This window comes from Eupeodes corollae, chromosome 1 (assembly GCF_945859685.1).
Source record: "Eupeodes corollae chromosome 1, idEupCoro1.1, whole genome shotgun sequence".
Classification (NCBI taxonomy): Eukaryota; Metazoa; Arthropoda; class Insecta; order Diptera; family Syrphidae; genus Eupeodes; species Eupeodes corollae.
This window is the reverse complement of record NC_079147.1, coordinates 31,781,032-31,805,452: the sequence shown is the minus strand read 5'-3', so window position 1 is coordinate 31,805,452 and position 24,421 is coordinate 31,781,032. Positions and strand designations below refer to the sequence as shown.

Below are 24,421 nucleotides of genomic sequence, written 5' to 3'. Positions count from 1 at the left end.
TCGAGAATGAACTGAATCATTATAGCAAAATATGTACAAAAAAACATAGAATCACAGAACAATGCTTTCGAGAGAATGCTACATTTCACTACATTTAAGGAACAGAAAGTACATAAAAACTCAGAACAAAAATCGCAACAAATTATTGCTTAACAATCCACTTAACCATTTTTTGTTAGAAGAATATACATAGGTTTCAATGTAGCGAAGTAGAAAGATAACATAGAATTGCAAAATGTAAAATTTATAAATATAGAAGTTATTATTCTCAGTTTATCATCATGAAATTAAAAAAGAAAACAACAAATATTGTCGTTCTATGTTTTTTTTTTGCTATGCTAAGATCGGAAATTTCACAACTAACTAATTTCTAAGTTCAAGTTATGAAATAATAAGAAAACCAACATAAGTATCTCATTTTTTTTCGAGAGGTTGCCCCAATATATCGATATTAAACAAACATAGAAAACATAGAATAATAAAAAGTCAAAGCTCTACATGCTTCTTAGCTGTTAGTTATCTATTTAATCCCTGTTTCGATAGACGAATGTCGATAGGTATCAAAAAACAACGCAGTAACAAAAAACATCAAAAACATAGAATGACAAAACCGACATTTTAGCAACAAATTTACAATTGATCATTGAAAAACTATCAATCAAACACTTTTCACTCGATGAATAAAGTTTCGGTGACTTGACTAAGACTTAGCAAAACAACTTATCATCTCCATTATTTCAAAGCCTCTGGTCACATTAATTTCGATTTTTTGTATAGAAATGTAAAACGAATATCGGATTAATTTCTTTCTTTGAATTTTATTTTTTGTTCGCCGCTTTGCTTTGTGTGCTATGCAGATAAGGACGAATGCAGTGAGAACAATGCCGGTTGCCAACATCACTGCCAGAATACACTAGGCTCGTACAAGTGCAGTTGCCGGAATGGCTATACTCTGGACGATGATGACCACAACTGTACCGAAACGAAATGCAAATTTGAAATAACCAATCCGTATGGGGTCGTCCACAGCCCCAATTATCCGGAGGAATATCCCCGGAACACATATTGCTTTTGGCATTTTTCCACAGCTCTGGGACATCGAGTCCAGTTAACTTTCCATGAGTTTGAGGTGGAAAATCATCAGGTGAGGAAACTATTATACTTGGTTACACAAGGATCTGTTTTTTTTCTTATATTAAATTCAATAAAGTTCGTGCGCTTTTCATGTGAGAGATTCATCAATTTTTCTTTACCATTTTCTTTTTTGTTTGAAAATCCAGGAATGCATTTATGATTCTGTTGCCATCCATGATGGAAAATCGGAGAACAGCTCGACATTGGGAGTTTACTGCGGCGGTAGGGAGCCATACGCAGTCTTGGCATCTACAAATGAAATTTTTATGGTCCTGAAAACTGATGCTGGTCTACAGAAGAAGGGATTTATGGCAACTTATTCAACAGGTATGTAAGTCCTTTTTTACTATGGGGTTGTTTGGATTTTATAAAGGGTAGAACTTTATGGGGTTGGTTGTTTCTCTTTGAGCTCTTGGTACCGGTGCCAGTGCCAGTGCCAGTGCCAGTGCCTATAAAGTGGGCGATTTTCTTTGTTGGTTTATCAAAATGTGTCACCATCACCAGGAAAAGAGTAAAGCAGAAGCTAGAGCTGAGCAGCATTGTAGGTAGAGAAACGGAAATGATGTTCTTGATGTTATTCAAAAACTAGGACATTGCAAGGATTAATATATTTTATATAGAATCAGACGGGAAATGGAGTTTTTATTATTTTCAAAGTAGGTATACGAGAAAGGAAATGAAACTGATTTCAAAGTCCTTTTGTTAGAAATAAGAGTTTGTTATACACGTTGAAGTTTAATCGGATTTACATCAAATACGTTCCTTTACCTATTTAAAGTTATGTATTATTTTTTCTCCTAAGAGGATTATTTTTAATATTTAAATGAATTGAAAAACACGGGTTTTTAAGAACTTTAAGAATAAGGTACATCGCTTCTTTTGATGGCGTCTTGTTTTTTTTTTTTGTAAAGGCTGGCTTAGATTGCGTAACTTGTTGGTTCCTTTATCTTTTAAGTTCAGGTTAAGTTACGTCTTTTTAAGCCCAAGCTTTTTTACCCTTAATGATATATACAAATTAATTTTTTTCAATTTCTTTCTTATTCTAAATGTAAATTTAATAAAATCGTTTTGAACACCTAAATGTGTGTGAAAATTAAAATATTTTTTAAAGTTTTTGGGAATAGTTTAATAAATTCTTGAAGTATTTTTTTTTAGTCAAGGATCATGTGGTTTAATATGAACTTAAACAAAATATAAATCTTTTTCAGGAAATAAGACACTGTCGGACAATGTTTTGTTACTGGGAATATAAATTTGGTGAGTTCAATTTTAATCCGACTTCAAAACAAATGTGTCACGTCAGGTTTTTGAGATATTACCTACGTTTAGATATTCGAAAAAAACATTTATAAAAGGTTTTTACATTAAGGACATATGTATGCATGCTTTTTTTCAATAAAATTCGTGATGGTTTTCAAATCAATATTCCTTTTTTTCAAAATTCAGTTAAAATATTCATATTATTTCATATTTTGTTCGAAAAATCTTCATAAGTTTGTTCGATTATTCTTGAGTTACAAAATCTGAAAGAAACGATTAACCAATTTTGTTAAAATAGTTCCCTAATGTCCTTAATAAATAATTCATTTATAAGTTTTTAGTGAAGAAATTGCAGCGTTAAACAGCGATAGGAAATTGCATGCACTCGTATTTTGTCGTATACGATTTTCTAATGTCATCTTTTATGCCAAAGGTATTTCGATAAGTGCGAACTTCTCAAACTGAAATAAGACAAGATGAAAAATATAACCTTTCTTCAGATTGGCGCCATTTTTCTTTTGGTACCAATTTAAAACTTGTTTTGTTTTTAATGAAAAATGAAAATTACAAATAGATAATTTAATTAAATTTTAAAAAATTCTTCGGTTTATTGGGCTTCAATGAATTCCACAGGTTTTCTCTAAAATTATCAGTTGTGTGAGAAAAAGTATAGCGATCATTTTTGTGGAAATTTCAATAAGCTGAAAAGTCTACCCATAAATTTGTTTCAAAAAACAACCAAGACTTGTAATTTATATAAAACTGCAATATACTCCCCTATCCCTTCTTCTCACCCATCCTTGAATTCTTCTATTCCAAATTTTGAAACTTCCAACAAAATTCAGCTTAGTACGAATTTTTGTAAATAATTTTTCTTGTCAAAGAATCAAAAAGAACTCTAGTCGAGTTCCAGTGACAATAAGTCCTCGTTTTGTCCACTCTTCCGTGCGCCAGTTTACTTATTGTTGTAAAGTTAAAGTCTTTCTGAAACCAGTAGTGTGAAGATTAAGGTTGAAAACCACGACATTAATTCTATTTGTATGGAAAAATTGGTGTCTTTGGTGAAGGATTTGAAAGATAACTAGGGCTGAGATGATGCAACTGCAATATAAATCATTTTTGCTGATTATTATTATTATTTATTGAACTAACCTAACCTAACCTATCCAAGTTTGATAATGTAGTCTTTGATTTTGCCAATGTAGGATGATCGATTGTTGACTTTTTCGATGGCGGCTAAAGTTGAAAGACTGTCCGTGCATATCACTTTTTGCAGGTGAATTGCGTGGCTTTTAAGACCGCTAAGACTTCACCTGAGAAAACAGAGAAAAATGGTTATAGCTTTTCTGAAGAAACTAGACTGTTTTTTGAATCAATGATTGCGAAAAAGGTACCTTCCTCACATTTTGAACCATCGTTAAAGAGAATATTCCAATTATTTCTGATGAAAGGATTCATCAATTCCTGAAAATATACCTCTTTCGGAGTTAAATATTTTTTTAAATCAAGCGAGTGTAGTGTTGATGGATCCCTTCGGGCATAGCCAAGGAGCACTCGACATCTTTTTTTTTAATTTTTGGCTTAATACCGATTTTTTTTAAATACATTTAAGTTATGTAGGGGGCTGATGGTTTTTTAGGTATCTTCAAGCGTTTTAGAATTTTCGTAGAGTCCAAAAGAATTGGAGAGCCATAGGATTCAAGTACTTTTCCTACAAATCTTGATGTAAGGGCTTCTTTTCTTTTTGTGATCGACGAAAAACCTTCCTAAGCTAACATAATTTTTTAAGGACTTGTTTTAAAATCAGGCCATAATCAATTTTGATGATATTATGGCTTTTGTAACGTTGAGCAATGAATCGTATGGATGAAACAATTTTTTGATGCTAAATACCTTATGATGTTAAGCCTGGTAGCCAAGTTAGTTCTCAAAGCTAAACAATGTTCCTTAAAGCTAAATTTACAATCGAATACAATACCTAATTTCATGTTACTGGAGGAACTTGTAAATTGTGCACAATCTTAAAACTCTACACTGATAACCAAAACGACGAATCAATAATTCTTTGATTTATAAGAAGTCACTCATTTCGTGGTTTCAAATTGGTAGCACCGGTATTTGACACTTGTCAAACTCAGTTGTCATTTGGAATGTCAGCTTGTAGTAGAATGTTTGCCTTTTATTGTAATAAATCGCTAAGCAATCGTACCATTCGGTAGTTTAAACATTTCCGTAGACATTTTAAATTTGGAAAAAGAATACACGCTCGGTCAAAAATATTTCTTCAAGTGTTTTTAATGGCAGAATGTATAGATTTCTTATAGGTGCAGCTCCTTTTTTGTCAATGATATGAAGATCACCTTTTGAAGTACATTTTGTCCCTATGAATGCAGTTATGCTTTAAGTTTTCACCAATTCACTACAATAGAGGGAATGTGGTTTGTTCAATGAGAAGTAATTTTGATAGGTCAAGATGCAAAGTACTCTTTCATTATAAAGGTAAAAAAGGGGCAGGGATGCGAACCACACTGATAACTTCCCATCCTGTCTGTCGAAAATTTGCCAGTTGAATTATTCCTAAAAATTTTAAAATTACCAACAAGAACTAGTTTAGTTTGAAAATTTAGTTTTCTTAAATTTGTACAAATTAGATAAATGAAACTTATTAAAGAGATATCAAAAACCGATCATCAATTTATACCAAATTTGCGTACTGACTGTTGGATTTTTATAAAAAAAACTACTGATTATGGAAAACATTATTTTCTGTGAAATAAAAAGTTTGGAGCCAATATTTTTAATTTTTAAAAGGTTATTGAGTCGTAAGTTAATTTTTAGTCAATAATAATATAATAAACATAACCTCAAATTTTTGAAAAGATATTTGAGTCGAAAATCAATTTTTACCACCTTTTATTAATTGTTTTGTTTATGTTTTTATTTTTTGTAAAAAAAACTGTCAATTAGATTTTTTCTAAAATTTTACCAGATGCTAAAACCTTTATTTTTGTGGCACAAAATTGTTTTGAAGATAAAATCATTTTGTATTTGTAAAATTTTCGAGGTGACACATTTTTTTCAGTTTTTTTAATTTATAAGATAACGTTACAATATATTATAATAAATTTAATTCAAATCTCTAGCGTTTTAAGTCCGTAGGATATTTAGGGTTAACCAAAATGTTCACCTTTTTTTAAACTGCTATGACAAAAAAAAATCGCCCACACAATTTTCTTGAGAATCCTTTCTGCATCTTTCTGACTTTTTTATCTACATAACAATATTTATTTGAAGTCGATATCTCTACTGGTTCTTGAGCTACGGAAAACGAAAAAAAACGTCGCGAATGTACACGCACGCACAGACATATTTCTAAAAACCTTGAAACGTCGAGAAATGTCAAAATTTTCAATTTGACAAATCGGATCCATTACAATAACTTCATATGGGAAGTTAAAAAGGGAATATTATTTTTCGACTTTTGATTAAATGTAGTAGACGTTTGAATTTCATGTTGCGGAAGGTTTATACTTTGATCCTTTAAACTGCACAACGTATGAATCCTGATAACTAACCAATTTTTAACTTTCCACATGATGTTACTGTTATCGGTTTCTCGAATTGAACATTTTGACATTTCTTGAAGTTATAGTGCCTAGGCCTTACGTTCGTAGGCCTGTACGTCAGTACGTTTATGATACTATGATCGATTTTATGCTTAATTTTGTTGTTAACCTAAGATTTTCAAAAAATCGTACTAAAATTGATTTTCGACTAAAAATCTCTTTAGCAAAAACAGATTTTGAAATCAAACTTATTTTATAATATACAAAATATTGTTTCTAACTTTAAGTTAACTTTTAAGAAAAATTCAATTGATAACTTAAATAACAAAACACGACAATCTAGAAAAACACCAACAAAACTGTTAAGAAATGGTTTTCGACTCAAGTATTATGAGAACATAGAAAGATATTGACTTCAAATTTGTTTGACCTTACAAAATATTGCTATTAATATTTTTTTAAAGTTTAAAATATTTTATCAATTATTTATATTTTAGTGTGGTTCCTGTGGCATAACGGTTAGTTCGTTTGGTCTTGGCGAGAGGTCTTGGGTTCGATGCCTGCCTGTGCCATCTAAAGTTTATTTTACGGGTACTGCCTCTTGCGAGGAATTGACAAATTCTCCATTAGTAATTCTTTTCATGAAAAAGTGTTTTCTCAAATTAGCCGTTCGGATTCAGCATATAAACTGTAGTTCCCCTTTATCCCTGCAATTGCTCGCACACAGGAATGGTTGTGAGTTGTAAGTCAGTAGGCTATGGTACTCTAAAGACTGTTGCGCCACCTAATTTATTTATTTTTTAATGTTTTATTAAATTTTAGACAAAATAAACAGACACCAAAGTGATGGAAAGTTATCATTGTGGGTCGCATCCCAGTTTCTTTTTCAAATCTGAATTGTGTTTAAAAAAAAATTATAAATTTTAATAGGCCTAAAAAATGTAACTCTTTCAATCTAAGAAATTTTGTATTTAAATACATGATGCATGATGTGATTTTTGAATAGCCTTCAATCAAAAACAAGATAAGCTTCTTTCTTATATATAGAAATATAGAAATTCATATGTTTATGTTATTTCAAAAGATTCTTTTACTTTTCTCAAACATTGAAATAAAATTCTTTTGATTCTACTTCCATCTGTCACTCTTATAGTATTTTTCTAAATTAAAAATAAAGTCATATTTATGAATGCCATCTACCATCAAATCTTTATTTAACGCGTCAACGCATAAAAAGGATTTTTGTATCCCTTTTTTGTTGCTGTTGTTGTTGTTGTTGTTTTTGTTGCTTAGAAATATTATATGTAATGTACTTGTATGATGCTCACCTTTAATAATACGTTACATTCAACCCCAAGTATGCATACATATGTTGTGTATAGAAAGTTTCACGTCTTCAAATTCATCTGGGAGTTTTTCCTTATAATCTACCTACCTATAGAAAACTTACATTACTTACATATATGCTTATATACATCATGTTTTATATGTGTATGTAAGTTAGTTGAATACATATGAATTCCATTCAGTTTCAGGATGCATGGTGCTTCTTCTTTTTTGTAGTTCATGTTGATCTTGCGTAAAGCTTTAGAAATGAAAAACCATAAAATATTGAATCTTATCCTTGTGCACTTTGACGGGACTAGACTTCTTCTTCTTTATAAAACATACACTTATAAAATATATGTGTGCTGTGTACATACATATATGTCTAAGTTAAAGATTGTATGAAGTAGGAAAAATGAAAAATATGGAAGGTTGAGGTCGAGGTTGTTTTCATTTATAAATAGCCAAGTTGGTTGAAATTTGTTTTCATGATTTTTTTTTTCTTAAGTTAATGAATTTGGTATAAAATATAGGAGTAGCTCTTTATTTATGTCCTCTCATCATATGGCATTGAAAAAAATCAAATGCATATACATTTAATTTTAAATCTTTAAGAACTTTACGACTTGCAAAATTTCGCCCAATGTGGGATTAACTTAAGTATGTCATCAATTTAAAAAAGAACGATATAATATTTCTTAACAAACCTAGAGCGAAACCTTTTTCGAACATATAACCAACTCCATTTCTTACAAAAGTATTGCTGATTCTAAATTGGCTCCCAACGCCGGATACCACACTTTGGTTCTTATCTTAAGCCGATCTCAAAAATAAAGCACATACTTCAATAACTATGTGTTTTATTCTCACTCCTAAAAGTGGTACCAAGATATCAAAAAGGAGGCTGCTATTAGAAAAGAATATAATCATTTTACATTTTAACTGGCGCCCAAGTTGAGATATTTCTTTAAAAACATCTTATTAACTAAATACCCATAATTATAGTTTTATTGTTGTTGAAGACTTTGTATCAAATACAAAATGATTACTTCGACACATGAAATCCACTCATTTTCGTACATAATTAGTGCGTACATTCGAATTGGCTGGTCTTAGTTGCATTAAAAACATTACATCTCACTCTTAAGAGTACAGAGTCCTTAAACTGCATTAAGCTGTAACTCTAGTAAATTTTTATATTTTTACTGGCACCTAAGTCTAGTCCCTTTTAATGTCAAAGACACAGAGACAAATTGTTTGAAATTTGATACCGATGGAAATTGGTTTTAAATTATTGAATATTGAAATGACTTGGAAAGATAGAGTGTGTTCAAACAAACCACATTCACGAAGTACGGCTAAGGAACTAGTCTCTTTACTTGACAGAAGGGAGGAAGTGTGCTAAAGCATACTACATTCACGAAGTACGGCTAGAGAAATAATCTCTGTACTTGATAGTGAGACTGGATGTAGTATAGCAGGGCACGAGGTTCTTAAATTTAGGATGAGGAATGCAACTGGTTAGTACCCGTGGCGTGAGAGTATTTGTTTATAGGGCAAAATTGTTTTATAGTTATTAATTCGCGCTTAAAGCACCCTGGCAACCATAAACATACACATTTTTGTTAACCATAAGAATATTTCCCTTAAACCAAATTAAAAAAAAAAACAATGTTTATTATTCTCAAAACTAAGAAAAAACCATTCTTCATCTTTTTTTTCAGAATGCGGAGGATATTTGCGGGCAACGAACAAAACTCAGGTGTTCTACTCACATCCGAGGTTCGGAAGTCGTCCGTATAAACGTAATATGTACTGCAACTGGCGCATCCAAGCTGACCCCGATAGCAGTGTCAAGATAACATTCCTCAGCTTCGAAGTAGAATACTCGGACAGATGTGACTACGATTCACTTGAAATAACTGAAGATGTGAATTACATGAGGAATACAAACCATGGAAAATACTGTGGCAATAGGGTAAGTTTGATTGAAAGGTTGAAAGGACACTTCAGTGCGTCCTACCGCCAACAAGAATACCTACTTAACTTATTTTCTTATTTCCCTTTTTTTCTCCTTGTTCTTACAGAAACCATCACCAGTGACTTCGTACTCGGATACTTTGTTGGTTCGATTTCAGTCTGATGAAAGTACATCCTTAAAGGGATTCGCTATATCATTTGTAGCTGTTGAGCCACCCGATGAGGAGTCCGGAGATGCATTGGACTCGGTAACACCATTTCCAGGATATATGAAGAGTGTGTATTATGCGGCGGATGGTGGTAGTTTTTACGATGATTACGATGAGTCCAATCGGAAACAGGTTATGGGCGGCAGCAGTGGGGCGAAGTTTATTTAAAGTACATATATCTTTGGTATAAGCTCAAACTCACTGGAGGGCTTTTTAATTTTTTTTTTAACGATGTTCGTTATTTATCAGTTTTTGATTTAATGGTGTAAATATGTAACTTGTATATTATTTTTTTATTTTTATATAGAATTTAAGAATATTATTGTAATAAAATAAAGTACAAAGGATTAATTAATTAATATGAGTTTTTTGTTTAAATATGATTGTCTGCATTTTGTGTGTGGGAGAAACGGTAGGAGTCTATACTTTTGGAGCCACTATAGTGTAAAATTCAGTATTTATTCTTAATTTTAGTTTTATGGATTACAGTTTTACAGCACTGACACGCCAAGGTATCGGTTGTCTCTTCGAGAAATAACGGGGTCGTTCGGTTTGATGTGTATGGGGATGCGCGCGCACATTTACTATTTAGTTGCATCTGAATTGTTGTTGAGTGTAATGTTTTGCAAAGTTGTTTCAATAAAAGCTTCAAGCTTCAACGTCACTCATTTTGATCTTCCCTCTTTAAGATCTTTTTCACAACTAATTTATATACGTTTTGGTGTATTGTGCGCGAGATATTCAAATGGTAGACATGTGCATTCAAGAGGACACAAGCGTCAACAGGTTTTTCTCAAAACCCACATCTGTCTATCAACTCCGCTGGAGATTGGGTTCCAATCCCAGTGGAAAGTTGTTGGGAGCAGCAAACGAGAGAGGGGGGGAGAGGTGTTTCCACTAAGGCACCTCTCCTTATCCAGGCGGCAGCAGACGAATTCTCGAGATGGTATCAACGGTGGCGTCTAAAGTTCCAGTAAGGTTGAACTACTTAGTGAACAACTTATAGGGCTTCTTCGACATATTCGGAGCCCAGGCCTGTAAGGAGCAGTTTATATGGCTCCCCTTCCTTGTAGTTATACTAAGGATCTGGCCCTCCAGGTTGGGGGTTGTGCCGTCGGGGTGACTTCTTGGCCACGTAAAAGCTTTCATAGTTGCGAAGCAACAACAAGCCTCGGATACGGACGGATTCACTGTTGACAACCCACGCAAACGAAATAAGGACAACGAACTTTGGATATGTACGTGGAATGTTAGGTCCCTTAACAGACCACGTGCAGCCGAACAATTAGCGGAAGCCCTTAACTGCTGCAAGGCAGATATAACCGCCATCCAAGAGGTGCGATGGGATGGACTGGGCAAACGCAAACTAAAAGACTGCGATATATACTACGGCTACTGTCTTGAGTGTAAGCGAGCACATCACGACAATCCGCATCAAGGCTAAATTCGCCAACATAAGCCTAATATGCGCGCATGTCCCAACACAGGAGAAAGATGAAGACACCACAGACATATTCTTCGAGCTCTTGGACAAGACATATGAGTAGTGCCCTGGCTATGACATTAAAATTGTCTTAGGATATTTTAATGCCAAGCTAGGAAGAGAAGACATCTTTGGTGATATAATCGGAAGATACAGCCTGCACTACACCACTTCCGACAACGGATTCTGGCTGTTCGATTTCGCTACGGGGCGAGACGTTCTGGTAGCTAGTATGCAGCTCACGCATCTTAATATCCACAAGGGGACATGGAAATCTCATGATCAATCAACCGTCAACCAGATTGACCACATTGCGATCGACGCACAACACTTCTCCAGTATACAGGATATCCGAACATTCCGAGAGGCCAACATTGACTCGGACCAATACCTCGTTTTAGCCAAGGTATGGCTACGGATATCCCGATCCAAGCCAAAGCAAGGAAGTACTGTGAGAAAATTCGACGTTAGATGGCTACAATCGCAAGAGACTGCCATGTCCTTTTCCGATTGAGTCTCTAATAACTTCTTAAGGAGTCCTATGCTGCCTGCATTAAGCATTGAAAACCAGTGGCAACATTGCCTTGCGGCCATCATAGATGCTGCCTCTGAATTGCTAGGTTTCACACGGCCACCACAGCGAAACCCCTGGTTTGACTACAGAGGTATCAGTCTATTTAACATCGCGTATAAGATCCTCTCTGCCGTATTATGTGAACGTCTGAAGCCATTCGTCAACAACCTGATTGGTCCTTATCAGTGTGGCTTCAGACCAGGAAAGTCCACTATCGACCAAATATTCACACTACGGCAGATCTTGGAAAAAACCCAGGAGCTTCAAATCGATACCCACCATCTCTTTATCGATTTTAAAGCCGCCTATGACAGCATCTATAGGGAAGAGCTCTACCGAGCAATATCTTGTTTTGGCATCCCTGTCAAACTTATACGTTTGTGCAGAATGACGATGGAGAATGCACGCTGCTCTATCAAGGTCGGAAAAGATCTTACCGATGCATTTGATGTCAAAAAAGGTTTTAGACAAGACGATGCACTGTCATGCGACTCCTTCAACATCGTTCTGGAAAGAATTGTGCAATACTCAACCGTCAACACTAGAGGCACAATCTTTCAAAGGTCCATCCAATTACTCGGATACGCTGATGATATTGACACAATTGGAAGATCAAAGCGTGATGTCAGTGGAGCGTTTTTGAGCATTGCGACGGAAGCGAAGAAAATGGGTTTAGTGGTCAATGAGGGCAAGACCAAGTATATGCTTTCATCAAAAAAGGACACTGAACGACGACGTCTTGGACAAAACGTCACCATGGACTGCTATAACTTTGAGGTAGTTGAGGACTTTGTCTACCAAAGCACCGCTATATACTCAGACAACGACACCAGCGCTGAAATCAAACGAAAAATAACTCTTGCAAATCGCTGCTTCTTTGGACTTAGAAGGCAATTGAGAAGTAAAGTTCTCTCTCGAGCAATTAAAATCACCATCTATAAGACACTCATCATCCCGGTTCTCATTTATGGCGCTGAGGCCTGGACCCTGTCAAAGAAAGACAAAAGCGTCTTAGGATGCTTCGAGAAAAAAATTCTTCGGGTGATTTTTGGTCCCGTACGCATAGATGGAGATTGGAGGAGAAGATATAACGACAAACTGTACGGGCTGTACAGCGACACTGACCTAGTTAGCAGAATTAAAGTCCAACGGCTTAGATGGCTAGGTCATGTAGAGCGAATGGACATCAACGCTCCAGCCCGGAAGGTCTTCGAATCCAATCCCGAGGGACGGCGCAGTAGAGGAAGACCGCGACTCAGGTGGCGCACCCAGGTGGGAGAGAACATTAAACAACTTGGCATGCCAAACTGGAGACAGCTAGCTAGGGACCGAGCTGGCTGGAGACTCATGTTGGGCCAGGTCCTCCCCGGGCTGTAGCGCCACCTTAAGTAAGTAAGTAAGTAAGTATTGTGTGTGGCTTAATGCCACACCAGTACAACGGTGTTCACACAAGTCTAATTTCTATGGGCCACCTTATGTGAATGGATTAAAGAAAATATATATGTTTACTTGCTAACTTAGATCCTACTGGATCTGCACTGCACCTATAGTAAAGATGAGATAGTTACCGCAATTAAAGTACTTAAGAATAACAAATCGGAAGAACTTGATAGAATTACGGCAGAGCTTTTACAAGCAGCTCCAACGTCATGTAGCGAACTGCTTCAACCGCTCATAAAAGAAGCCTGGACTACCGAAAGCTTCCCCGATGAGTGGAAGAAGGGAATGATCGTCAAGCAGATCACTGAACAGTGCGTTGAATATTGAGCACCACTACATCTGCTATTCATCAACTTCGAGAAGGCCTTTGATAGGTTAGCTTTAAAGAGGAGACAAAACTAATTGCTATTATTAATGCAACATATGATGGATCCAAGTGTCACATTCTGCACGATCCATCGCGATGGTAGGTTGTGAGATGATTTTTAAATCCTTAGCGGAGTCAGACAGGGCTGTATTTTCTCGCCAATATTGTTTTTGCTGGTAATGATAACTTGATAAACGATGTACTTCGTGCAGCTTTGTCAGGTAGCGGAGGACTTTGACATTCTATTTAAAGCACGTGGATTAAGCAGACGATATTTGTTTGCTCTCTCATAGGATCATCAAATGACAACAAATGTGGAGAGAAAAGCAGAAGTTTTAGGACTGAAAATTAATTCCGACAAAATAAAAATAATCAGCCCGGGAACCCTACGATCCTCTCAATTAAATATTTCCTTGCAACTGGTGGAACAAGTGGAGAGCTTTTAATACCTTGAAAGTATCTTCTGAGTCAAAGGTGGAACTGAACGAAACGTCATCTGCCGCATCGGCAAAGCAAAAGCGGCGTTCGATATGCTGTCGAAAATTTGGAGGAATAACTCTAACAGCTTTTGAATAAAGTTACTGTTTCGCACAAATGTCGAATCTTTACTTCTTTATGGGTGCAGCACTTGAAAGATTACTTCAGCCATTACAAGAAAGCTGCAAACCTTCGCGAATAGATGTCTTCGTAACATCCTAAGGATTTTCTTGCTTAACCGTATATGAAATGATGTCCTTCATAGAGAACATGTCAGGAACCTATAGACCATCATAGAAGGACATGTCAGGAACCTATAGACTCTATAATACCAAAGCGTAAGTGGCAATGGATTGGACATACACTTCGAAAAGGTAACGACCGCATTGCAGGCTTAGCAAGGACAGACGAGGTGGAATCAGCGTCACTGCCTCTTTGAGTCAGTGAATTCCTACGGACTGTTGTGCAACATAATTTATTTATTTATTTTTAACTTCCCATAGGGAGTTATTGTAATGGGTTCGATTTGTCAAATTGAAAATGTTGACATTTCTCGACGTTTCAAGGCTAGAGTCGATTTAAAAGATAAAAAGATTTTTAGAAAGATGTCTGTGCGTGCGTGTGTACGTGCGTTCGTACGTCCGTACGTTCGCGATGTTTTTTCGTCGTCCATAGCTCAAGAACCAGAAGATATACCAATTTCAAATAAATTTTATTATACAGATAATAAGGCAGAAAGATGCAGAAAGGATTCTCAAGAAAATTGCGTCTGTGATTTTTTACCATAGCAGTTTGAAAAAAAGGTGAAAATTTTGGTTCACCCTAAATATCTTACGAACCAAAAGCGCTAGAGACTTCAATTGAATTTTATATAATATATTGTAACGTGATATCAAAGAAATATATTTTTTGAAAAAAATCCAACTAACGTTTTTTTTTCTGAATCAAAAAAACTGAAAAAAATTGTATACCTCCAAAATTTTACGACTAAAATATGATTTTATCTCGAAAACAATTTTGTGAGGGGAAGAATAATGTTGTTGACTTAAAAAAATAAAAATCTAAAAATAACATTACTCAAAGTTGGTAAAAATTGAATATCGATTTAAATATCTTTTCAAAAAGTTGAAATTTAGGCTTAAAACTTATTTTATCTCATAAGAAATATGGTTTTCAACATTCTGAAAAATAAGGAAAATCGAAATGACATTTTTTTTACAAAAATAAAAACCTAAAAAAAAATTAATAAAAGTTGGAAAAATTGATTTTCGACTCAAATATCTTTAAAAATAACTTTGAGATATTGGCTTTAATTTACATTTATCTTTCAAAAAATATTGTTGTTAACATTCAGTAAAATTTTGAAAAAAAAATCGAATTGACGGTTTTTGTACAAAAAATTAAAAACCTAAACAAAATTTAACAAAAGTTGGTAAAAATTGATTTTCGACTCAAATATCTTTTCAAAAATTTGAAATATTGGCTTCAAACTAATTTTATCTTATAAGAAATATTGTTTTCAACATTCGATAAAATTTTGAAACAATCGAATTAACAGCTTTTTCACAAAAAATAAAAATCTAAAAAAAAAACAATATTAAAACTTGGTTAAAATTTACTTTCGACTAAAATAGCTTTTCCAACATTTGAAATATTGACTTCAAATTATTTTATTTCACAGAAAATATTGTTTTCGTTATTTGGTAATTTTAATATAAAAATCCAACAGTCCGTTTTTTCATAAAAATAAAATCTACAAAAACTAGTACGCAAATTTGGTAAAAATTGATACAAGTACATATTGACAAACTGTTAAGCAAGACAAATCGACAGACGAGATGGGAAGTTATCAGGTTATCAGTGTGGGTCGCATCCCAGCCTCTTTTTTTAAGATCATAAGTTGCAAATAATCAAATTTACTTGATCAAACTTATGGAATTTTTATTGTGACTTGAGGATTAAGAAGTGTTCGACAAAAATATGAAAAGAACCATAAGAACTTTGAAAGAATCTTAAATTATGGTATAGTGGTAATTTGGCCACACAAATTAAAAAGAAGTAGATATAACTAAAACGTATGTAGGGTGTCCCAAAATTAACGCAAGATTTGAATTTGCCGCCATTCGTGCAGTGAAATGTTGGCAACCCTGAAAAAAAGCAATTTGACAGCTAACAGTATAGGGTTATTATAAATGGAGCGTTACATGATAGAACAACGTGTCTTCATTATTAAAGAATATTTCAAAAATACTGAAAGCTTGGCGTTTGCAGTTCAAAAATTTCACACAAAATATGGTCGGAATAGTGTTTTAACTTCGTCAACTGTGAAGAGATTAATTGAAAAATTCATGGAGACTGGATCCGCCAAACACACTGGTCGTCCAAAAACAAGCCGTTCAAATGTGAATGTCGAAGCAGTGCGTGAGAGTGTTGCTGACAATCCAGGAACCTCAATTCGTGGACAAGAATTGCAAATTTCAAGAACCTCTCTACAGCGTATACTCACCAAAGATCTGTGTCTTTATGCTTACAAAATTCAATTCTTTCTGCCAAAATTGGATGATATTGATGTGTCCAATATGTGGTTTCAACACGACGGTGCCACATGTCATACAGCCCGTGAAACAATTCAATTACTGCATGAGACATTTCCAGGTCGTGTACTCTCTCGTTACGGTGATCAAAATTGGCCTCCTAGATCGTGTGATTTAACACCATTAGACTTCTTTTTATGGGGTTATTTGAAATCACAAGTCTATGTCAACAAGCCCACAACCACCCGTGCATTAAAGGAGGAGATTCAACGATGCATCAACGAAATTCAGCCACATTTATGCAGAATGGTCATGGAAAATTTCAACAAAAGAGTGCGCATGTGCATTGTGCATGCAAAGCCGTTGAGGCCATTTGTCCGATGTGTTATTCCATACATAACCCTATTCTATGTACTTTACGAGTCAATAAAAATATAACTATCAAAAGACTAAAAACGGCTTTTTCTATTTAATTCAAATCTTGCGTTAATTTTGGAACACCCTTTATATTTAAATAAAATGTGAGACTGGGTCGCACGAACTTGCTCCCGTATGCAAATAGTCAGTTTAAAGCACAAAATTTAAAAATATGCCTGTTAAATAAGGTTATCTCCAAAGATATAAATGCCATTCCATTTGATTGTCAAAAAACACCGCGCTATCCATCCCAAGACACAACTTATCCTAAAACAACTCATTTCAGAAATGAGAAATACTTGTTAGCATACTTAACGAAAACAATTGTTTGTGTATTTAACTAGTTCGTTCAAAGAGTTTTCCTTTAGATAGCTTTATTTTAGTTTAATATTAGAAGAGCCATGATGGAAAGTAAACTATCTGAAGGTAAGAAAGAGGAAGAATTTGTATGTTTAAATTGTAAAGCTATCACCTATTGGTTGTGTAGTTAGGCAGGTGTCTGAAACGAATATATTTAGTATAGTTCATTAGCGTGCTCAGCTATATTTATGATGATAATAAAGGAATTTTATTAGTAGGTAGAAGATACTTATTTCAAATCAATCACATTCATTCTTTCCTACAAGTTTTCAGCGAAAACACTGAGTTATTACGTTCACTTTATTTTTTTCGTTAAAGTTTAAAAGAAACAAGCATACAAAAAGGTACAAGAAATTGCTATTCATTTGTTGTTTACAGTCAGGCCTGCATTTTAGTTATAAAGTGTCACGTAAGCAATAGTTGTAGATGTTGTTCGTAACACCTATACAGGTATAATGTGTATACATATTCATACGTTGCAAAAGTGATTCTAATAGAAAATACATACATACATACATATACTCTTTTTGGCTCGTTTCAATATTTTTTAAAAAATCCAAACAATACAAAATTGCACTTTTAGTGATCAAATATTTTTAAGGCAATATAAGAGCTTATTAAAAAAAATTATTGAAATCGGTTCATAAGTTGCTGAGAAAATTAAGAAACAAAATAACGGTTCTATAAGCGGTACCTTTCCTGAGCAATACAAAAAAATGTTTTTCTTATTAAAAGAAGCCAAGTTAAAAAATAAAATTTTAGAGAAAATTTAAAAAAAAAAAACTATCGGTTTGTTTTTGAGAAAATTCAGGAAGTACCATCAATTTAAGCATTTAAAAAAAAGAAAAAAACTGACTATCGCCTAAACTTATTTTTCAAATTAAAAGTCAATCGACTCAATACTTTGGGATCTATCCGCAAGGCACGAAATCGGGAGACTCACTTTTTTGACTTCTCTACCATCGTAATGTTATGTTTGCTTAAAATCCCGAGTACAAAATATTTTACGAATGCAATACAAGCTAAACGTAAAGTTCCTAAAGGGTGATTTTTTTGAGGTTAGGATTTTCATGCATTAGTATTTGACAGATCACGCGGGATTTCAGACATGGTGTCAAAGAGAAAGATGCTCAGTATGCTTTGACATTTCATCATGAATAGACTTACTAACGACCAACGCTTGCAAATCATTGAATTTTATTACCAAAATCAGTGTTCGGTTCGAAATGTGTTTCGCGCTTTACGTCCGATTTATGGTCTACATAATCGACCAAGTGAGCAAACAATTAATGCGATTGTGACCAAGTTTCGCACTCAGTTTACTTTATTGGACATTAAACCAACCACACGAATGCGTACAGTGCGTACAGAAGAGAATATTGCGTCTGTTTCTGAGAGTGTTGCTGAAGACCGTGAAATGTCGATTCGTCGCCGTTCGCAGCAATTGAGTTTGTGGTATTCGACCACATGGAAGATTTTACGCAAAGATCTTGGTGTAAAACCGTATAAAATACAGCTCGTGCAAGAACTGAAGCCGAACGATCTGCCACAACGTCGAATTTTCTGTGAATGGGCCCTAGAAAAGTTGGCAGAAAATCCGCTTTTTATCGACAAATTTTGTTCAGCGATGAGGCTCATTTCTGGTTGAATGGCTACGTAAATAAGCAAAATTGCCGCATTTGGAGTGAAGAGCAACCAGAAGCCGTTCAAGAACTGCCCATGCATCCCGAAAAATGCACTGTTTGGTGTGGTTTGTACGCTGGTGAAATCATTGGACCGTATTTTTTCAAAGATGCTGTTGGACGCAACGTTACGGTGAATGGCGATCGCTATCGTTCAATGCTAACAAACTTTTTGTTGCCAAAAATGGAAGAACTGAACTTGGTTGACATGTGGTTTCAACAAGATGGCGCTTCATGCCACACAGCTCGCGATTCTATGGCCATTTTGAGGGAAAACTTCGGAGAACAATTCATCTCAAGGAATGGACCGGTAAGTTGGCCACCAAGATCATGCGAGTCAAGTCTAAAGTCTACACAAATAAGCCAGCAACTATTCCAGCTTTGGAAGACAACATTTCCGAAGAAATTCGGGCTATTCCGGCCGAAATGCTCGAAAAAGTTACCCAAAATTGGACTTTCCGAATGGACCACCTAAGACGCAGCCGCGGTCAACATTTAAATGAAATTGTCTTCAAAAAGTAAATGTCATGGACCAATCTAACGTTTCAAATAAAGAATCGATGAGATTTTGCAAATTTTATGCGTTTTTTTTTAAGTTCTCAAGCTCTTAAAAAATCACCGTTTACATCTAAATACATATTGTATACATATGTCGCAAGTAAAAAGGAGGAAAAGAAATGCAAAGCTAATTTGAGAATGAACAGTGAATTGTGTTTACATATACTATTTCATTCTTCTGCTCTATCAATCCGTCTTGTAAATTTAAGAAATCTAGGAAACATAAACTGGCCTAGTAAAACCTGATTTGGAGTCAGTATGCAGCCCTGTTGGATTCCAACTTGGACTTCAAACTCTTCTGACAATATACCTCGTTGCGAAACGTGACATTTGGACCTCTGGCCTATATAATACAAATATCACCTATGACTAAAAATAATGCAACTTGGATATTCAGGATTGAGTTTTTTTTACATGTGTTTGACATAAAATTGTAAATGTTTCTGTGCAAATTGAAAATATCGACGGGAGCTAAAATAAAACATCAGTAATGGATTTAGGTCTTGAGTTCATTTCCTGCCTGTGCCACCTAATTATTTTTTTCACGGTTACTGTCTCTTGATTTAAATTGACAAATCCCCTCTTGTCATGAAATTGATTTCTCAAATTATCTCTTTGGATTCGACATAAAACTTAGGGTCCCCTCCATTTTTGTCCGACCACTGTCAACTTGCATTTATGTATTGTAGCACCTTCTTTCCCTATCATTGCAATGTTAAATAATTCCAAACCAATCTACATCTAATGCTGACACTTGGTGGAATATTAGAGGTAAATATATCAAGCCCTTTGAGTGTTCTTGGTTAAAATATACAAAATAAAATTACTGTTTTGTACGTTACAAGAGTTTTATTTGGATTTCGAGTAGGTTCAGAAAAGGTTCTTCATTTAAAGAAAATTTCGATATCTGAAAACCGCTCACCGAATATTTCGAATATTTAGTTTGACGTTTAAAATCCACTAATTTGTTTAAATAGAATTTATGATAAAATAGAACTGTGGTTCATACAAACGTTTGCGTAAATTTAATACTTTTACAAAATCAATATTTATTTTTTCAATAAATAAATTCAATTTTAGCTTAACTGTCAACTCAGTTTAAAAAACAAAAAATTTTAAATTACAAATTATTTTGTAGCCCTCTATGATTTCAACAGGGAACTTAATAGCTGAACTTTCTTCATTTTATTGTGTACAAAAACCATATTGTAAGATGAGCAAAAATGTTTTGTTAAGCATGTATCAAAACCTCTAAAGCAGAGATAAAAAAAGCTATCCTTATACTACGTTTCCACCGGGCACTAAACCGAGATTTAGCTAGATTTGTCGCAAATCTCCTTGAAATCTCACAGATTTACAATAGAAATTTAAATCTCATCAAATGAAGATTTCAAATAAAACTCATTGAAATCTACTTGGAAACATTAGTTTGACAAATCAAACAAACTTTTGTTTCGGAGAATAATTGTTGAACCGCCCATTTAAACGCCAATTTTGTTTATTGACAGATATGATTCAAATTGAAAACAATAAACAATAAACAACTCAAAAACGAAAACGAAAGAAATAAAATGTAAGTATACAAAAATAATAAATACATAGGTACAAGAATAAAATAAAACTAATTACGATTGGTTGTTATGACAACGTCAAATTAATCTCCTTTTCTTTGGTGGAAACACCTCATGATTTATTTTAAATCATTTGCCTTAAATCTCGGATTTTTTTTGGTGGAAACGTACTATTAAGCCCGAAAGAGATTAAAACTTTGTTAATTCCGCGTTATTGGCGTTGATGTCACGATGTGGAGAGATTATAGGGAGTGAGAGAAAAATATTAATATTATTTTGAGTCCCATAAGCAGCGAGCAGAGCAATTGATATGATTAATTTACCACCCTAACTGGCTGCTTCCAGTTTCGAGCCACCTGAGTCATTGTCTTTCACTACTGAGCGTCTTATAGATGGTCACTTTATATACTCGAGAGGACTTTACTACTCAATTGCCTTTAGTCGAAAGAAGCAGTTGGTGTCGTTGTCTGAATTTAAAGCGGTGTCTAGGTAGAAAAAGTCCTTAACTACCTCAAAGTTGTAACTGTCCATTGTGACATTTTGTCCAAGTCTTCGTCATTTAATGTCTTTCTAGATGACAGCGTATGCTTAGTCCTGCTCTCATTGACCACCAACCCCATCTCTTCTGTTCCGTTGCAATGCTCAAAAACGGGTCAATGTTTGAGTCATTGGATGGATCTTTGGAAGATTTCTTACGGTTGAGTTTTGCACGATTCTTTCCAGAACGAAGTTAAAGAAGCCGAATGACAGTGCTTAACCTTTTCTCAAAGCTTTGTTGACATTATCAGTGATATCTTTTCCGACTGTGCATTCTTCACCGTCATTCTGCACAAATGGAATGGGATGTCAAAACTATACATTTGTTTTGTAAAGCTCGTTCCTATAGATGCTGTCATACGCGACTTTGAAATAGAGGGTAGGTATCAATTTGAAGTTCCTGGGTTTTTCCAAGTTGTGCAGTAATGTAGATATTTGTTTGATTGTGGACTTTAATAAGTCAGATAGGATGATTTATGTGGTCTTCAGAAGCCTGATGGTTCTGTAGTTTCCACTGTTCAGAGGCTTTCCTTTCTTGAGAATTGGGCAAACATTATTAACTTATACTTATCAAGCATGTTTTCTTCTGACCATGTATTCCAAAACTGTTGTTGGATGCTCCTCACCAACTCGTCAACCTCTGCTTTGAATAATTCAATAGTGATATCATCAGCTTTCTTGGACTGCAATTGAAATATAGCTATCTTTACTTCGTTGGTGTCGGGTAGGCGGAATTGTTGATCTGTGTCGCCTAGGGCCTAGGTTGAGCGGTTCTATCTCCCTTACAGCGGAATTTGGTTCGTCATCGCCGTTAACCCTAGAAAGATAACCTACGTTGAATTGACGTATAAATCATGTGTATCACTTATGGTCTATGAAATAGGGTTATCTTTCTAGGGTTAAATAATTTATAAAAGTCTTTCCATATTTTCAACATAACCCATGTTTTCTTGGCATTCTATAAATAGTACAGTAAAAAATTCCCAAAAAAACGCTTCGGCAGTAGACAGATTTTTGTATTTAAAAATTGAATAAAAAAAGAATAATAATACAAAAAAAAACACAAATAGAAGAAAGTTTTGTGAAAATCAAAAGTTAAAATTTACTTTAGCAAAAAAACTAACTTAAACTAATAACAATTTTTAAGAAGAAATGTTAAGAAAACATCTGGATTTTGAGATTCTTTAAAAAAAAAAGTTCATTTAACAATTTAACTTCAAGAAAGGGGTTTGTTCGTAGACTACTACATTAACATGTGGTGTTGAAGAGGGCTTGAAGCTCGTCTAAATTTTCTATATACCTTAATCGAGTTAAAATGAGCTTGATTCGACTCGTGTTGTGAACATATCCCCACATTGGAACAGGCCGTGCAAAAATAATGTAGCTATCTCCTTATGGCTAAGAGCTTAATTACAACGACATATGTCATACCCACAGGTAACCAAAAATTCAAAATGGCGAAATTCAAATAATTTCAATTTTCATTTCATCATTAACATTCACCAGCAACGGTAATAATTGAATCTTATAAATTAAAAATTGTTGTTAAATATCTTGAGCAATTAATATAACTTAATTTAAAATTTAATTGTTAAAATTTGTTTTAAGATAACTCTAATGCAGTTTTATATTATTGCTACTGTAATCAAACCTTATTGTGAGCCCAATATTAATACTTAGTAAAGACACTTTAAGCTATAATTTAAAATGTATATTGTTCAAAAATTTGATAACTGAATTAAAATTTAGGTTTTGTAATTCATCTCAAGAAATCAACTTTGTTTATATTGAGTGGATTAACAAGAGGTCTTTTATTGCCAAGAGCGTCAACAATACATAGATTACGGCTGTTGCTAAAACACATCACAGATATTGCAAGTACCGGTTGTCGTTAAAGGCCGCAAGTTTAACAAGCTCCGGTTGTTTTTGTTTTGTGCCGCAACAACTCGATTCCGGTCGGGGATCAGAGTCAAGTCAAAATTCGTGAACAAAACCTGTGTGGAAGAGTTGGTTTTACAAATAATGCATTATGGTCTTTTTTTGCATGTTTGTGTAAAAAAAATATAGTTTTTTTTAATCAAATTAAAAAAAAATTGCACATGGAGAAGGTAGCCATAACAAGTGATAAATTGTCATATTATTTTTAACTTTGTTGTTCGTTTATTTATCTTTTTATTGGTGTTATTTATTTATTTATTAAACTTTTCAACAGCTAGATCAAAACTAATTAAATTAAAAAAATCCCTTGAAAAAGCTGAAAAATAGCCAGCAAAACGTCGGGTAACAGAAGATGAATTAGTTTTTTATTAATTGCATCAAGAATATTGATCATTAAAGTCCAATGAAACAAACATTATATATTAAAAAAATAAGTAATATCAACAGTAACAGATTGATTTTTTCCCAATGAAAAACACATGATTCCAAATGCACAACTACTTAACGAACACAGCCATCGAGATACAAATGCAATCAATCAATCGTACCAACATTTGAGAACAAAATCACATAAGATCCATTCGAGACTCGTATAAATGTCAAAAACCCATCCGTAGTGAGATTTTACTTTCACTTTTATCGGTAATATTAATATGGCGAATCGTTAATTTCTGCTACGATGTTCCCCTGATCGTCCTTACAGGTCTCGGTTCGTGGCTGGTACCATTGGCAGGTTTTTACCTTTTGGTAAAATTTAAGAATCTCATTCCTGGTGTGCAGACATCTCTCTATTTAGTCGATCGCTCAGTTCTCATGCTCAAATTGCTCCATCTACGAAGCTGATGTTTCTCTCTCCTGTTCTGTTCGCAGAGCTTATGAGCAGTGCGAGCAGTTCCTATGGCTCCTAATGTTCTTGGAGCCTCATAGGTTTCTTGAGTTCCTGAATTTTCTAGGGTTCCTAGGGTACTTAGGTCCCCAGTGTTCCTAGTGTTCTTGATGTTATCGCCT

General features: G+C 34.4%; 1 protein-coding gene across 2 annotated transcripts in view; it reads left to right on the top strand.

Moving 5' to 3' along the window:
• LOC129942382 (dorsal-ventral patterning protein tolloid) overlaps nucleotides 1-9,814 on the top strand; it is a 42,964-nt gene extending 33,150 nt beyond the window's left edge. For both annotated transcript variants that reach the window (XM_056051285.1, XM_056051284.1), the window contains 4 exons: nucleotides 858-1,144; nucleotides 1,281-1,461; nucleotides 9,011-9,264; nucleotides 9,374-9,814. In XM_056051285.1, coding sequence (XP_055907260.1) covers nucleotides 858-1,144; nucleotides 1,281-1,461; nucleotides 9,011-9,264; nucleotides 9,374-9,643 — 992 coding nt within the window. In that variant the 3' untranslated portion in view covers nucleotides 9,644-9,814. The remainder of the gene's footprint in view (nucleotides 1-857; nucleotides 1,145-1,280; nucleotides 1,462-9,010; nucleotides 9,265-9,373) is intronic.
• Nucleotides 9,815-24,421: the final 14,607 nt, after the last annotated feature.